At 40.6% G+C, this 18471-nt stretch overlaps 1 protein-coding gene and 1 long non-coding RNA gene across 2 annotated transcripts in view; one reads left to right on the forward strand and one right to left on the reverse strand.

Annotated features, from left to right (window-relative positions):
* Positions 1 to 6518, forward strand: part of LOC127160808 (SE-cephalotoxin) — a 24188-nt gene extending 17670 nt beyond the window's left edge. The window contains exons 3-7 of the mRNA XM_051103467.1: positions 1015 to 1142; positions 5692 to 5798; positions 6081 to 6188; positions 6305 to 6390; positions 6468 to 6518. Coding sequence (XP_050959424.1) covers positions 1015 to 1142; positions 5692 to 5798; positions 6081 to 6188; positions 6305 to 6390; positions 6468 to 6518 — 480 coding nt within the window. The remainder of the gene's footprint in view (positions 1 to 1014; positions 1143 to 5691; positions 5799 to 6080; positions 6189 to 6304; positions 6391 to 6467) is intronic.
* An 8595-nt stretch (positions 6519 to 15113) lies between these two features.
* LOC127160812 (uncharacterized) lies at positions 15114 to 17639 on the reverse strand. The gene is made up of 4 exons (XR_007826854.1): positions 17514 to 17639; positions 17290 to 17340; positions 15705 to 15754; positions 15114 to 15322 (listed from the first exon to the last, which is right to left on the reverse strand). It is a non-coding gene; the product is annotated as an uncharacterized LOC127160812 (long non-coding RNA).
* Between the last annotated feature and the right edge of the window lie 832 nt (positions 17640 to 18471).

Here is an 18471-nt window from a genome sequence, read left to right on the forward strand (position 1 = left end):
AACATCATCCAGCGAGACTTCCTCATGACGAGCACTAGAGTCAAAAACCACCCTTATGTTCCCGGGTTTTTTAGGGTGATATACCCCGAAGAGGGGCAAATACCAGCACTCTTCTCCTTCCAACAGAGGGGGAGCTTCTTCAACATGATTGTCACTAAAGACTTTGCCCATAAATGTAAGAAAGTGCTGTTTCATCTCTGGGTTTCTCTCTAAATTACATCTTGAAGGAACACTGCACTTTTTTTGAAAATAGGTTCATTTTCCAACTCCCCTAGAGTTATACAGATGTGTTTTACTGTTTTTGAATCCATTCAGCCGATCTCCGGGTCTGGCGGTAGCACTTTTAGCATAGCTTAGCATAAATCATTGAATCCCATTAGACCACTAGCATCTCACTATAAAATGACTAAAGAGTTTCAATATTTTTCCTATTTAAAACTTGACTCTTCTGTAGTTGAAGAAGAGTGTTCTTTTAAGATCGACAACCTTTTCATGGCTTGACATCTGTTGTTGGGGAGTCTGCACCTTGGAGCTTTGAAAGGCAACAGAGCTACCCAGCTGATATTTTCATCTTTCCCTATTTCTTGTTCCATAATGTGAAGAAACAACAAGTCATCAATAGATGGGGCAACTTTGTTGCCGTCACAATAACCTTAAACACTTCCTGGCTGTAATGCCACGCCAGCAGAGGGAGCCCTCACCCATAGATTGACTGTTACCGCTCACTCTGCTGCTTCTATGGTTACTTCCTGTGTGGTTACTTCCGTGAAGTATTGTTTTGCCTGTGCGGAAACTACCAAGTGCATTTTCCCTGTTTTCATTGCCTTGTCTTGTTATTTCCACGGTTTTGGTTTTGTTTCATAGCCATAGTTTACCTTGTTTCATTGCCATAGTTTCGTATTCTTTCATAGTCATGTTACTTTGGACTGCTCTCTTGGATTTTGACCTTCTGCCTGTTTGTCTGGATTTTGGTGTCTGACCCTGCATGTCTTGATTATGATCTGTTAAATCAAGCTCGCATTTGGATCTATCACGCTTCACAAGAGTCCCCTACAGAATACTTCGCCTACCACAGATCCAGCCGCTTTTGGAAGACAGATCAACCATGAACCCAGCATCATGCCTCCTCTACCTGCGTCAAGGTAATCGGGCTATAGAGGAATATGTGGCAGATTTTTGTGAGTTATGCCATTTGGTGGAATTTAATGATGTTGCCCTGAAGGGTATTTTTTTGTAACAGATTTAGGGACCATTTATATGACCTCATGCCAGACAATAGATGTTCTGCAACCCTTGAAGGAGTACATAGACTATGCCCTGTTGCTGAGTGGCTCTGCGTTTACTATGGGGATTGCAGATAAGGAGCCCTGCAACCCTACAACACCCAGTACATCAGGACATTTTCACACCCCAACCTTCATGTCTGGTATTGTGACCATCATGCCAGAGACCTCTCATGCCAAGCCTGCCAAGCCAAAGCCTGCTCAAGTCACGCCTGCCAAGCCAAAGCCTGCTCAAGTCATGTCCACCAAGCCAAAGCCTGCTCACATCACATTTGCTAAGCCAAAGCCTGCTCACGCCATGCCTGCTGCTCCAGGGCCTGCTCACGCCATGCCCACCATTCCATAGCCAGTCCACAAGATGGCCGCCATCTGTTCACAAGATGGCCGCCATCCCCAAGTCTGTTCACAAGATGGCTGCCACGCCTGAGCCTTATCAGTCCAAAATCATCTCATTTGAACCTCATCCCATATCTGCTACACCCAAAGCTAATCAATTGATGACTGATCCTCCGGTGTCAAGTCAAGTCAGGGCTGCATGTTCAGTGCCAAGTCAAGTGACAGCTGTGTTTCCTGAGCCACGTCAAGTTACAGCTGTTACTTCTGAATCAAGTCAAGTCACAGCTGTCCACCATGAGTCAAGCCAAGTCACAGCTGTTCTCCATGAGTCAAGCCAAGTCACAGCTGTCCACCATGAGTCAAGCCAAGTCACAGCTGTTCTCCATGAGTCAAGCCAAGTCACAGCTGTTCCCCATAAGTCAAGCCAAGTCACAGCTGTTCTCCATGAGTCAAGCCAAGTCACAGCTGTTCTCCATGAGTCAAGCCAAGTCACAGCTGTTCTCCATGAGTCAAGCCAAGTTACAGCCGTTGTTCCTGAGTCAAGCAAAGTTACAGCAGATCTTCATGAACCAAGTCAAGTTGCTGCTGTCTTCCCCGAACCAAGCCAAGCCACAGTTGATCTTCATGAGCCAAGCCAAGTTACAGTTGATCTTCCTGAGCCAAGTCAAGTCACAGCAGACCTCCGTGAGTCAAGTCAAGTCACGGCAGACCTCCCTGAGTCAAGTCAAGTCACGGCAGACCTCCCCAAGTCAAATCAAGTCATGGCTGATCTCCCTCAGTCAAGTCAAGACACAGCTGCCCTCCTAACAGAGCTTCTTCACAACATGGCTGCTAGCATAGATTCTCGCCAAGCCACGGCCTTCACGCCAGAGCCTCGTCAGGTCCCGTCTGACCTCCTAGAGCCTCGTCACGTCTCAGCTGACCCCCCAGAGCCTCATCACATATCAGCCGCCTTTCCAAAGCTTTGCCAGGTCTCGTCTCAGCTCCCAAGCCACGCAGAGCCCACGCTCCCAAGCCACACAGAGCCCACACTTCCAAGCCACGTGTCCACAGTGTCCACACCCTCAAGACTGCTAGAACCATTATCTACTGTGCTGCCTGTAATGGCTGTTGCCATTTTGAGCGTGTGGGCTACATACTGTAATCCATAGGCCTCGTCTGACCACAAGTCTACTCCAGAGGCCTCGTCTGTCCAAGAATTTGCGCCTATGCCTCCAGAGGTGTCAGCTCATGCTGTAAATCCTCCAAAGGAGGCGGCTATAAACTCACTGCCAAATCTGACCACGAGTCTGCACCAATGCCCCTGGAGGTGGCGGCTCCGGCTGCAGAACTTCCTATGGGGGCGGCATCCTTCTATGAACTCTCTGCCCATCATGTTACGGCCAAGAAGGCCTATCATGAACTCTCTGCCTGTCATATCACGGCCAAGGAGGCCAATCATGAACCCTATGCTCTGCTATGGATGTCATTAGTTCCACTGTGGGTATCTTTGCTCCTCTCTGCTCTTCCTGCTCTGCCTGTCACGCCATGGCTCCTTGCTCTGCCTGCCCCACCATGGCTCCCTGCTCTGCCTGCTCAGCCTGCTCTGCCATGGCTGCCTGCTCTGCCTGCCTCGCCATGGCTACCTGTTGCCATGGCTGCCTGCTCTCCCTGCTCCACCATGGCTCCTCTGAATCAAACATGGTGGACTTCTGCTCCAAGGTTTCACTGTCTACCACTGTTCCACGGTCCTGGTCCTCCAAGGTTCCACTGTCTGCCACAGCTCCACAGTCCAGGTCCTCCAGGGTTCCACTGTCTGCCACAGCTCCATGGCCCAGGTCCTCCAGTGCTTCACTGTCTGCTACTGTTCCATGGCCCAGGTCCTCCAGTGCTTCACTGTCTGTCCCTGCTCCACGATCCAGGCCCACCTCCTCTGCACGGACCTGGCCCTCCGTCCCACCCCCTGTTTGAGCGCCAGGAGTCGCTCCTAGAGGGGGGGTTCTGTAATGCCACACCAGCAGAGGGAGCCCTCACCCATGGACTGACTGTTACCGCTCCCTCTGCTGCTTCTATGGTTACTTCTTGTTTGGTGGCCATTTCAGGAGGCCCATACCAAACAGGCCTCGCAAAGTATTGTTTTGCCTGTGCGGACTCCCTGTTTTCATTGCCTTATCTTGTTATTTCCACGGTATTGGTTTTATTTCATAGTCATAGTTTACCTTGTTTCATTGCCATAGATTCGTCTTGTTTCATTGCCTTGTTTATTTGTTACTTTGGACTGCTCTCTTGGATTTTGACCTTCTGCCTGTTTGTCTGGATTTTGCTATTGTCTTGCCCTGGATGTCACTGTTTGCTGGTGTCTGACCCTGCCTGTCTTGACTATGATCTGTTAAATAAAGCTTGCATTTGGATCTATCACGATTCACAAGAGTCCCGTTACGCTGGCCCAACTGATCATATTTGTGATTGTAGAAAGATGTTCCATAGAACACATTTCATAGTTTTTTCTCTGACCATTGCTGTTTCTCTCTTTTACATAAAAAAAACATTTGGACAGGGATCAAAGAGGTGTGCAGCTGGAACAGAATTTATGACTGGTAACTCTGTGTGAGGCTGTAGGGTCTCTCCTGAAGGGTGTGGCTCTGCTTTTGATGCTGATTCTTTGACTGCATGTAGATTCATCTGTTCAACATATTCACTTGTCCCCTGCATAACATCAGCAGTAGTTGCTTCCAGTTGAGGCTCATGTTTACTATGGACGCTGGTGTCAACAGCTGCTTCTAAAGCCTCTGCGTCAGCTCACCATTTTGTCCATTTTTGCCTCCAATTTGGCTTTCTCCACCTTTATTCTTTCCTCTTCATCTGCAAACCTTAAACATGCTTTGGCTGCTTCAGCGTTTGCTCTGGCCAAAGCAGCTGCTGTGCTGCTAGAAGAGCTGCCCGATCGTGAACACGACAAATAGGATCTGGTTTTGAGTGAGGGTGTGGACTCCATAGTGCACACTATACTGGTTTCACTTTACTTGAATCTTCATAACTGCTGCTGTAAAGTTTTCTTGCAGCCACTTTTTCACTGTATTGTCCTCAATATAGCTTTAGTGTTTTGACAGTCAGCTAAACTCCCTTCCCTCACACAACTCTGAAGAAAAGAAGTTCGTTTGCCCACAGGTTTAATGGTCTTGGGTATGGAATGAAACTACAAATAAACAAATGTAGACATTAAGTAATAATGTCCAGAAACTCATATAATATTTCATAATATTCATAATATTCACATTAGTATAATATTCTGTACTGCTTGGAAATACACATAGCCTTTTCTTACGTAAATATACAGTAGAGCAAAATGACATCAAATAAAAATATCTCAGTGAAAATGATTAATGATTCACTTAACCATAACCGTTCACATTTATATACAGGTGTAATGAACATTAAAGTACATCAAATGAATACTTACAAGTGATGCTGTTGCAAGGTTAAAGATTACAGAAATATATGGCGATTGAAGAGAGCCATGTTATCACTGCCCACGTGGAGCACTCACTACTTCTTGATTCATGTGAAGAGCAGAAATCGCTTTTTAAAGTAACATTAAACTTGTCACTAGATGGAGCTCTAAACCATTAATAAAATGAATAGGTGAATTACTGTCATTAAAGAATTATAATCAATAAACAAACTGTCTTGATTAAATCATTAAATCTCTTATGAAATGAAACACTAAACATGAAATCTGTTTAAATCAAACTTGTTCCAGCACAATTTTATTCTTTTTGTTTGTTTGTTTTGTTTTGTTTCTTTTTAAGTGGTGCACAGATGGGCCAGTCCAAAAGTCCCAAACCATATGAAATTACGGTCCCAAACCATATGAAACTTTGCATGCACTGACAATTCTGAAATTTCAGACAAATATACAATATACAATATGCATCCAATGGTTATTTATCTGCAGAATCACCAGAGCCAGTCAGCTTGGGACATGTAGTAATTGATGTGATTGCTAGCAGATTGCATGAAAAGGTCCAATCAGCCTTGCCATTTCGAATGTCATAACTCAAATAGATATTTGTTCTCTAATATCTCTTCTTAGCTCATCTGCCCGTTCCTGTCATCAGCAGAGACCCTTCACAGTGTTCTTCATCATCATCATCATCATCATCACAGCAGAATTGTTCACTTTTGTGTTCATTGGTGAATGTGAGTGATGTGAATGTCTCCTGGTACAAAGGAAACAGTTTATTGTCCAGCATCAGTGTGTCTGATCTCAGCTTCAGTCTCTCTCTACCTCTGGAGGTGGAATATCAGGATAAAAACACCTACAGCTGTGTGATCAACAATCCCATCAGAAACCAGACACAGCATCTCAACATCACTCAACTCTGTCACACATGTGCAGGTATAATGTCTGTGATAATGTTTTGTGTTTATGTACAGTACACATTCATTCACGCTAATGACTGTCTTGTTCACATCTTCCAGATAGCTCAGTCTCTCTGATAGTGCTGATCTCTGCTGTTGGATCTCTGTTGATTGTAGCATTTGGGATCTTTTGCATTTTTAGGAAACACAGAAAAATAGACAAACAAGGCAAGTGCTGCCTACTGCTGATACTACTAAAACAATTTTATTAACATCACAAAAATGTGGAAAAGCTATTCTAGAGAAATAATTCTAAAACATTAAATTGATTTTGTTGTTTTAAGATGTGATTATTGTCAAAACAGTTCATTCTCATTCAGAGATCACGTATGCAGATCCAACATCCTACAAAAGAAAAGCACAGAAAACAGTAAGATCATTCACATCATGGCCAGTAATGCTTTTGATAAACAGATGTGTGATGTATATGTGTTTGTTTATTTTCAGAGAGTTCAAGAGGAGGATGAGGTGGTGTATTCAGTCACCATGAGACGCTGATTGAACTCTTGATCAAACTGTGATTCTGTTTAAGGGCTGCCAGCTTATTATTATTATTATTAAACCTGACCCTAACATAATTCTGTAGCTAAATTAAAAAAAAAAAAAAAAAATGGGTTTCTGAATATTACTATAATATTTCATTATTATGAGTTTTCTGACATGTATTGTTCGACATATGTTTGGCCTGATCAAGTTTCTCCATTGTGTTCAGCTGTTAAAATCAGATTCAGAATTGTGGTGTATAGCATCTGGACCAATCAGACATACAGTTATTTGTTACATTTAACAAATAATCTTTAAAACCAACAAGTCAGCTATATGCTGGAGCTCTGGAGACAACCCCCCAAAGCAACTAACACCCCAAAAGGGCTCAGTTGCCAGGGCGACCATCTGATAATGGGTTTTATTGCCCCAAAGTAATGCACAATTGCCCATAGGAAAGACACAATGCCTATAGAAATAGGCACACATAGCCCAGGTCATTGTGTATAGTTTTACTATTATTGCCTTGTATTTTGTGTTTTCATTGTATTCTGTTGTATGCATTTGTTATGATATATCTCTATAGTATAACTTACCTATGCCATGTTTGGTCTCTTTGAATTTGTATTTTGATCATCTAAATGATGGTGTATATTATATGTTGATACCTTTGAAACATATTAGTGTTTTAAAAATCCTTAGTAGTTTTTGCATCAACACCCAATCAATTACATATGCAAAATAGCATGCTTACAGACAAAGAGTCGTAAACTGTCCCTCCAAAAGTCAAAGTTACCATTGGTTCTTGGACCTCCTGGAGCGGCAGCCCCCAGAGACCTTAAATGCATCTCTCTCTTCTTCCCCCACTCTCTTCTCTCTCTTTACTCCTCTTCTGCAAAATCTTCCGATTGATGCCCGTGTGGAAGGACTCACAGGGAGCCTGAGCCGGCACAGGGCGTGCCCGGTGGGCCCGACAGGCCCCAACAGCTGTGGCTCTCGACCACAAAGAGTCAGACCTTTTCACTCAACCCTGGAATTCATCTTCAAGAAATGTCCTCGAACAGACATTTCTCTCTTCAGCGTTTTTTTAGTTTCTTCACTCGTCTCACATGAGTGACTCACCTCAGCCAGTCAGTGGTTCTTTTAGAACCTAATAGGATGAGGAGGATGAGCTAGAACTCGTCAGGGCTCTAAGCTTGTGCCAGGTCTTGCGGCCTTGTCTTTCCATTCTCCAAAGATCACAGGACTTCAGCTGAGTCCCTCTCAGCTCTTGGTTCTTCTTCAGTTTTCACATGGGAAGAAACTCCCAGTCACCATCGAGTCAGAACATCTTTGGAGTTCATCACTCTTCAGACCTGGAAGAACGTGATCGCGATTCCAAAACCACCACTGCTCCAAACCATCGAGACTTTAACCTGAGACTGCATTTGGACACTTGTTCAACGACCAAGGCAATGCAAGTATCGTATATTTAACTAAACAGAGGTTTAGTATAAGCTGTAGACAGCACTGATGGTTTCACACAGGTGGCTAACTGACTCTTTTCATAGCTTCATTTCCTTGTCTCTCTCTAACTGCTTCTCACTGACCCTTCCCCCATGTATGAGTGATTGTATGATTGTTTGTTTAGATTAGTTATGTGTTAGTCCTTCGTTTATAAAACTCTTGTGCACAAATTACATGAGTTTTGATTCTGATTCTGCCTTGCAAGTTAATGTCCCTTTACGATTCCGATCCGAGCTACATGCTCTAATGCAACAGTACTTTAAGAAAGTTATTTTCTGTGGCCAAGAAAATATTGATATAAAAATTACACAAAACATATTTTTTTATGCAAACATAGATGCAAGTAACCAATTGAAAGCAGAAGAGAAAGGGAAAAAACACTTTACTGCAAAGACAGTTTAACCAAAAATGTGCTGCAGTTTTAATGCGCTTCTGCTAAAGTGCATTGCAATCCAGCTGAAGTGTAAGCCAGAGCTATAGCATCAACTATCCAGTAGGAAAAATGTTGCTTTATGACTGGTAGTCCTTTCTGATGGCCGCCAAAGCAAACAAAGAGCTGCTCTGTCTGTCGGAACAGGCTAGGGCACTCCAGATATATCCTCAATGCCCTAACAGGGGAAAAGAAAATTAGGCCCTTGCTCACCTTCTGCAACAGGGAGCGCTGAAAGGGTAACCACTTGGGCTCGAGTCGAGAGCACCTTGGGGACGTAGCCATGCCTTGGTTTCAGAACGACCTTGCTGTCGTTTGGACCGAACTCCAGACATGAAGCACTGACCGACAGGGCCTGTAAGTCATCTACTCACTTAACTTAGGCTAGAGCTAAGAGGAGGGCGGTTTTAAGCGTAAGAGGTCGCAAGTCAGCCAAAATGAGTAGCTCAAAGGGAGGGCCCCTTAGGGCCCTCAGGACTAATGACAAGTCCCACAAAGGTGCCGTCTGCAGGCGAGGGGGACTGAATCAGAAATTTAACGCTAAGCTAAATGAATGCACCCAATGATCGGCCAGCCTCGAGAGAATGATTTGCTGTGATAGCTGCCACATATACTTATACTTATACTTATACGTACAATTCCTGCAAAAAGTCTAGCCAGCTGGACACGTCACATATAAGCAGGTCCATACTCTGCACCGAGCGCCAGTTAGAAAAGGCCATTCATTTTTGACCATAAAGGCGCCTCGTAGACGGCACCCTGGTCTCTGAAATGGTATTGCTCACTCTTTCTGAGAGCTGTACAAGCTCCCATATAGGCTTGATAACTCCGTTCGGGAACGCCAAATCATGCCTTTGGCTTGAGAGAGGAGGTCCCTCCTCAATGGAATAGGCCATGGAAATGCTGCTGAGAGCTGCACTAACTCTGGAAAACAAGTTTGGTTCTTCCAGAGCTGGGCCACTAGGAGTACTGAGCATCTGGTCTCCATGAGGAATCAGGGATACAGGGGGAAAAGCATAGAGACAAGTGCTGGCCCTTACGCAACAAAAATATATTTCTCAATATATTACGTGACAATATATTTCATGTGTCTCCATATATTGTGAAATTTACATAGTAATATATCATATGATATATTATATAATAATATATTATATATGTAAGTTATATATTGCAATATATGGGACAATACTGCAATTATTGCCGTTTTCATATATTGAATAAATACATATTATTATACTATTTAATATATTGTTATGTATATTGAAATATATCCCACATTATATGAAATAATATATCGTACAAGATACAATATTATATTGTTACGATCTCTTTTCCAAACCGCAACAAAATAAGGGAGTCACCACACACCACAGCCAGTTATTACGTGAATTTATTCCGGTATCAAGTATATCAACATAAAAAAAAGTGAGTATAAACAGTAATCAGCCTATCGGCCGGTAAACGTGTAATAATTATGACAACAGTCCAATCAGACACAGTCTGTAAAACCACCAGAAGCGACATCCCTTGCGAAGAAGACGGGCCCAAAGGCGGCGGTGATCTCCCAAATTCCTCACATCTCGTTCGTTCTCCGGTAGCCTCGAGTAATCCAGAGGAAACGACGACCCAAAACCAGCCAACGATCGCACCTCGCCATTTCTGTTCCAGTCTTTACAAAGCACTATGATTGGATTCAGGTGTGTGCCTGCTCCCGTCAGCCAATCCCCTGCAACTCCGAAATCACCAGTTATTCACTGGAACCGTCACACACCCCTCTTTAAAAGAGATCCGTTCCAAACCGGATCAAAAAAAAAACACCACCACCACACAAACTTAGAAATCATACATCTATACACGTCAGTACACAACCTCTGACCCCAGTACCACATGATTTTCACAATTCTCTCCATTCTGCCCACCTCGCCACCAGCAATCTGGATCCTGAAAGCAAATTAAGGTGACAAAAAAGAACAGAAAACAGAAAACAACTGTACAACCGTTGTACTTAATTGGTCAGATCAGGAACACGAGACAACGCATCTGCCACTACGTTGTCTGATCCTTTAATATGTTTAACAATCAAATTATAAGGCTGTAAAAAGAGAATCCAACGCATTAAGCGCTGACTTGGTGACTGTAAAGAATGCAAAAAAGTTAGAGGATTGTGATCAGAATACACCTCTACGGGCATTCCTCCCCCAACATACACATCAAAAAACTGAAGTGCCCAAATCAAAGATAGAGCCTCTTTCTCAATTACCGAATAATTTTTCTGATAAGTATTGAACTTACGAGAAAAGAAACTTACTGGGTAGTCCAATCCACCCTCCCCTGTCTGCAACAGAACAGCTCCAGCACCGACCTGGCTGGCATCCACTTGTAATTTAAATGGCATATCCAATCTCGGTGCAGCTAGAACAGGAGCAGTCATCAACAACAGTTTAACATTTTCAAAAGCTCTCTGACAATTTTCACTCCAGTCAAATTTCACTGAGCTCTTAAGCAAATCAGTCAACGGGGAAACTACAGTCGAGAAATTAGAGCAGAAACCCCGATAATAACCAACCATCCCCAGAAAGCGCATAAGTTCTTTCTTGGTGGATGGAGAAGGAAACTGCTGAATGGCTAGTACTTTGGCCTGAACTGGACGCACTTTACCTTGGCCAACCATTTTTCCCAAATAGCTTACGGTAGCCTTAGCAAACTCGCATTTAGCCAAGTTAACGGTAAGACATGCCTCTGCCAAGCGAGTTAATAGAGCTCGCAGACGAACTAAATGTTGCTCCCAGGTTTCACTAAAAACAATAACGTCATCCAAATATACTGCACACCCTTCCAGCCCAAATACCACTCGGTTCATCAATCTCTGGAAGGTGGCAGGAGCATTTCGTAAACCGAAACTCATAACGGAGTACGAGTATAATCCAGATGATGTGATGAAAGAGGTTACTTCTCTAGCTTTAGGAGTTAACGGCACTTGCCAATATCCCTTAAGAAGATCTATCTTAGTCACAAAATTAGCCGTACCCACCTGGTCTACATCGGCTGAAACGAGTATCCGGCACGGATAAAGCACTTTTGCCTAGTACGACTATCATACGAGTAATACGAGTCAATATCTGTGCTCGGATTGAATAAAAATTCTCATTGGGTAGTTTACTGTGTCTGCGTTCTGTGATAGGCTAGTCACAGCGCCCCTCCCCTACACACATACTAGAGATGCGCGGATGAGCTTAAAAGTCACCCGAATCCGCAGCTCCAAATAAATGATCCGCCCGCCACCCACCCGCACCTGTATTTTTCTCTGATTTAGATAACCGCACCCGACCCGCACCCATTCGTCATTTACAATTATTCTAATTCTTAGTTTTGTATGATGATATGATGAATGTGATGAACACTTATAAGCTTAATCACTCGTGCTTTTAAGCCAAATCCACGCTAAAAAGAATAACGTTAACTGATATCTGGACGTGACGTATTGTTTTCGGTATAATGTACTGATTCAAATTACTAATCAATAATAATTTTTATTTTAATACTCGGCGTGCCTCTCTTGACATGCTCTCGCCTATGAACAGGCAGCAAATGTGGTACGGGCGCGGACGGAGCGGGCGCGGGCGCATCAGGCGCAATGATAAAACATATTTCAAAGGAAGCCGGCGCTAGGGTCCTTACCGTCTTTGCTGGGTGTTTTGAGCGAGTATTTGCATTTATTCACATACGATTTAGTTACAAATGGTGGCCTGTCATGATTTTGGCTAATGCAGGACACTACTGAATGATGCGCATCAGAGGGGATTTAGAAGTGGGTATACGCAAAGCCGACTAATAAAGAAATGGGTATACGCGGGTTATACACACCACTGCATATTAACCTACTCGAGTATTTAAAACATATGTTAGAAAATACAGTTAATATTTACGTCATTGTTGATTTATCTCATCCACCCGCGAACCACCCGCAAATAATCAGAATGCAATTTTTTATTACCCGACCCGCGGATTATCCGCAGCGCCCGCGGATATAACCGCCATCCGCGCATCACTAACACATACAGATTTATTGTGTTGCTGTGTCCCGCTCTGCTCACACACACACAGAACACTGAGAAGAGAAGAGAACAGCGCGCTCTCTCTCTGTTCTCTCCCTCAGTCACTCAGGTTTGCGGGTTTTTTCCGTTAACGTTTAGGGTTTCTTCAGCGTCACTTTTGTTTTTTACTTTGGTTTGGTTGTAGTACTTACTTTTTAACCAGTAGAGTTTTGGTAAACGTGGGGTTTGTTCAGACGTGGTGCTTGGTAAAAGCGACTCGCGTCTCTGCCTGTCGGAGAATTTATTTTTCTTTTTTAAACCGTCAGCTGGCTCTGACCAGTTTTTTTACTTCACGCACTGAGTGTCTGACACTTTCTTTCTGTATTTCATAAATAAATAAATAAATAAAAAAAACACACTGCTCAAGGTTAAAAAAAGAAAGTTATGTTGAAATGAAAACTCTTGTTCATTACATTTTACTTCATAATTGCAACCGCATGTGTTGTATTCATTGTTGCAAAACTTATTCTGTATATAGTTTGTTTGTTATCATGATCAAAACCACTGATCTGAAGCTCAATGCTGATGCTGTCATGTAAATAGTTTTCTAATCAGCAATAAATATAACAATTTCTGATCAACCCATATCAATTGCATGCTTAAAATAACATACCGGTTAAAGCCCCGCCCATTTCAATACAACATGACCCACTTCCAGGTTAAATCCCACCCACTTCCGGGTTAGGCCCCGCCCACTCCGAGTACAGATACAGATAATTCATATGGTTAACAGATACAGATACAGATAATGCTGTACTCGCTCATCCCTAATAATTATTATATTATATATTGTATACTACAATATCTGTCATATATTTTAAAATATAATAGATTGAATAAGACATCAATATAGTTCACATTAACTGAATGAGGTTTATTTTAAAAGCAGCAGCTGAAGGGACAGTGACCTGAGAACAAACAGAATGAAAGGCACGTCACCATGGTTCCATCTGAAGCTTATGTACACATAATGTACATAATGTGCTCAGCAAACAGCAAGCTGGTTTGCTGGTAGGGATGTGCCATATATGCCATATCATAATTAGTTCCAGGCTATAAAATCTTTTTTTTTTTCTCTCCTCTCACCGCTGTGGCTTGTGTCTCGTGCTGCCGGCACTGTAAAAAAATGGTAAAAAGACTGGCAGCAGGGATTCCAGAGATATTATATATATGTTAAATTACATAGAAAACAACCAACTTTCAGGTTAATTGCCATAAATTTAAGGTTTTAATTAGTTATTTTATAGAACCGATCTGTCCATCTACAGTAATTTACTTTTAAACTACCGTTTTTCCATGTACAATAACTAAGAAATAATTTATTATAACGGAGTAAACATATATTTTTTAATGGATTAATCCTTCTTTTTACAGAAAAATTAAAAGGTATTTAGAAGTTATTTTATGTCTACCTGGAATCATTTTGTTAAAATACAGATATTATTAACTACAATAACCAAAAAATGAAGAATATCAAGAAAAGAGCACAGTACTCAGAAATGCATAAAAACAACAGCAACATTTTCAGCCAACTTCTGTAAAATTAACAACATATTCTACAGTCACAGTATTAGTCATTGTACAAAAGCATTGTATGTCAAGTTAAATAAATAATAAAATTATAGGAAACACGTTTAGTACATAATTTAGAACATGCAAAAATACCTACATACAAGAGACAACTGCTGTATACCTGTATACATTTACAATGACATTTTATCCAAAGCAACATACAATATCCCAGTTACTCTAACACAGTAGTAAGTTTACATAGTAGTTTTTTAATAAACAGAAAGTGTTAGTATTAAAGGGATAGTTTCTGTGTATATGACTTTCTTCTTTCAGACAAACACAATCAGAGTTATATCAATAAACACTCAGGCTCTTCCAGGCTTTATATTGACAGTAAATGGCTGCCATGAGTTTGAAGCTCAAAAGTGCATCCATCCTTCATAAACGTACTCTACATAGTTCCAGGGGGTTAATAAAGGCCTTCTGAAGCAAACCGTATTTTACACTTTTTAAAGTAAAAAAAACAAAGAAAAACAAAAAAAACAAAAAAAAACTTGCTTCCAGCAAAATGCAAGTTATGTTTAAGTTGACTCTGTATGGCTGTTTGACCTGAACATTAGTTATTTTATTTTATAAGGCGTAAAATATGCTTTGCTTCAGAAGCCCTTTATTAATCCACCGGAGCCATGTTGTGTGTGTTTATGATGGATAGATGCACTTTGAGCTTCAAACTCATAGCAGACATTCACTGCCAATTTAAAGCCTAAAAGAGCCAGGATTTTTATTGATAGAACTCCGATTGTGTTTGTCTGAAAGAAGAAAGTCATGTATACATACAATGGATTGAGGGTGAGTAAATCATAGGCTCGTTTCGATTTTTGGGTGAACTACCCCTATAATTGGTCAAGCGTTCATGACGCTTGACGTTCTTGAAAATGGGCAGAGTTAGGCAGTTTATTACAACAGCGACAATCAGTCAAAGTAAAGGTCTGTGAAAGTGAATTTGTACCTCTTTGTGATGTGACGTGAATGGAGAGAAAATAAGAGCTTGGACCAGGAGTTCTGTTGCATGCCCCATAAGGGCAAATCTGCAGGATTGGGCCACTGCAATGTGGTCAATGAAGTTCATGTGTCCACTGTAACACCAAGGTTGGTCTGGCTGAAAACATGAGCAGTTCTGTCTTGGCAAGGTTGAGTTGATGGTCATTCAACATTCAGCAAGGCATTTCTGTTCAGGAGGCAGAGATGCGAGCAGTAACCGTCAGAAAATCCAGCTGGAATGAAAGGGAGATACGTGTGTCACTACAATAGCAGTAATATTAAAAGCCATGTTTCTGAATGACAGACCCAAATATTTTAAACTCTAGGCCCAAATGACATGTTTTAATGGTCTTAGTTAACCCAAAAATGTTCAATATCAATAACGATACTTTGATTTCAATACTGGTTCCTGAATTTTAAAGCCCTTGATGCCTTGCCACAGCCAGTGACCAGCACTTGATTTGGGCACATAAAGCATTCTGACATTTAATACTTCAAACAACGAGACATTATTTGATACTCAATAGTTTTGAGGCAATTTGGTGAGTGCCTAAAAAGTATCAAAAAACGATACCCAGCCCTACCCAAAGTTGAAAATGATCTTGTTTTACTCACCCCCATGCATTCCAAGATGTCTTCTGCAAATCACTTTTGGAGTCCAAGATCTGTTGAGGCACAAAATGCATCTAAGTGGGTATACCAACATTCTGATTATTCAAAAATGTAATGTACACTGTAAAATCCAATAGTTTACCTTACTTAGATATAATTAGTTATCTTTACTTAGTTGCTATACTTACTAGGTTTTATTAAGTTACAGCTACTTTCAAGCGAGTAAAACAGTTTACTTACTACTTTGAATGATGCTTACTTAAAATATTCAAGTAGCCACAAAGAAACCAATGACATTAATAAACCAGTGAGAGGCAGCAGTGCACTAATATGTTGCTAATTTGCAAAATAACAACAGAAGAAGAAAATATATTTTTTTTTGAGGTGGCAATTGTTAATATGCAGTTATTTTTCACTAGTTACCTTCACTCATTTCCCAAAGTCATCATGAATGTTGTTTCAATACAACTATATATTTGAGAGAACATCACATAAGCTGACTTCATAAATTGATGTTGATTTTCGTAAAATGTTGTTGGTGTGTCTTATTTTATTTATTTATTTTTTTTGTTATTATTATTATTATTATTTATTTATTTATTTTTTTTACTTACCATTATAGTGATTAATGTTCCGTTTGGTTGGGCACTTGGAACTTTGCTTTTCTTATTATAATTTTCTTCCTATTGATGCAGCAATGCAACATGAAGTCATAGTTTTTGATTTCAAGGGAAGAAAAGTGGTAAGTAGGTTGCTTTTAGAAGGTAACCTTCAAATTCTGATATTTCAATTAGCTAAATCTTTCCAATTCTTTAGCTAATATATTTTTTATGTTTATTAATGATCTTTCACAATTTCATTGTTCTTCATAAACACCTTGAGAAACTTTATTGGGTTGAGACAGTCCTTTAGTATTTGTGGTGACGTGCTCAAGTCACAAACTTGAACATTCAGCACATGAATCACAACAATGGTAACAATTCAATTTTATTTATTTTTATTAATTGTGACAGTAACCATTATATTATTTTATTTTCTCTTTTTGTTGTGTTACTGCTGACACAAGTCAGTAAATAAAATTAGCAAATAAAAACAACAACAGTAAAACAAAGCAATTGCATAATTTATTCATGCCGCAATGCACTCTGGGAGTCAGTGAGTAGCTATACTAAGTCAAGTGTGAGCCTAAAGTAAATGATCAAGTACCCCCTACAGTTCTTTTTTAGTTACTAGAGCTCTCGTGTAAGTAAACTATACTAACTAAGCATTTGTCAGTACAGCATACTATTCTTATTTCACTTTACTTAGTTTTTTTAAGGCAATCGGTTTGCATGCTTTTTTGAAGTAAGCCCAACTAATTAGATTTTACAGTGTAGAAAGCATAAAGGTAACCCATACGGATCCAGATAATGAAACAAAGCACTAGGGTTTAACTATAAACTTTTGCTTCTGCATAAAATGACAATGATTGTCAAACAATAAAATTCACAGATATCTTGTCATACAGCCGTTATACACTGATTTTAATTACACTGACGCTTAATTTATTCACTCCTTACCACATAGAAACTGAAAAAAAGTTCCACACCTGAATTGCCATGCTTATCTGCTGTAGATCTCCACAGTCTTTCCACACGACCTGAAACAAAAAATAATAATAATAATTTAATACTTTGTATTTCATTCAGACATTATAGTCTATACTCCACTGAGACAATGATCTGGAAGATGAGCAGGAAAGGTTAACAGTGATGTTTTGGTTCACCATGTGACTTTAGCACAATTTATAGAAAGTAAACTTATATTACTTACTTTTACGTAGCTGCATCCTATTACTGCCTACAGTAGCAGTGTAACTGTCCAGGATGGATGCAGTTTTCATAATCAACTGTCCCATATGTAATGACAGTTTACTCAGCCTCAGGCCTCAAGATGTGCCTTTTATTCCTAATCAGAACACAAAGATTATAACAATTATTTTTACTTGTAAGACTAAAATATGTACTAACACGTGTATAATATAGATGTAGGCGAGAAAATGCAGCCAAAATGTGAATGCAACGCTTTTTAATTGAAGTTAGATTTTCCCATAGAAAACCATTACAAAGCGCTCGACACATTAGTGACAATGGAGGACCAAATTCTGAGTACTTTTAAAAAAAACATACGTAACGTACAGGAGAATATGAAAGAGGGAAAGCGCCTACCTCGCGATTTAACGTTATCATGCTGCGTTCATATTCATAATCAATAAAGTGTACAGCTACTGAATTCGCTCTAAAATAGTTTTTGATATCACTTAGGTAACGTTCGCCACAGTCAGCGTTTCAAAATGTCCTGCATTTTAAGAGTTTGAAAAACTGCCGGGAATCTCCGGATAATCAAAGACTTTAACGTTATATACACTCGAATGGATTTTGATACGAATAACTACGAAAAATTTGTTTAGAAATGCTAATGTTACCTTCAAAACTAAATAACACAAATGCACAGCTACACTATAAAAATATCGTTTACTGTTGTATGAAAGACTCACCTCAGCGGTTGTGATGATGTCTGCTGTAGTATTGTCCGAGTTTGTTGTAGTTGGTGAAACAGGTTCACTGAAGAAAGAGCGCGTTATTTTCTCACACATTTCCGAATGGATGAGATGAAATAAATTCAAATCATTCCCGCGAGCCGTTCCATCCTTGTTGTCCAATACAGAAACAACTCAGCCAACCGTCGTGGGCGGAGCTAAACTAGCGGCAAATTTGAATCTGCGTTCATG

Source organism: Labeo rohita, unplaced genomic scaffold (assembly GCF_022985175.1).
Source record: "Labeo rohita strain BAU-BD-2019 unplaced genomic scaffold, IGBB_LRoh.1.0 scaffold_46, whole genome shotgun sequence".
NCBI classification, from domain to species: Eukaryota; Metazoa; Chordata; class Actinopteri; order Cypriniformes; family Cyprinidae; genus Labeo; species Labeo rohita.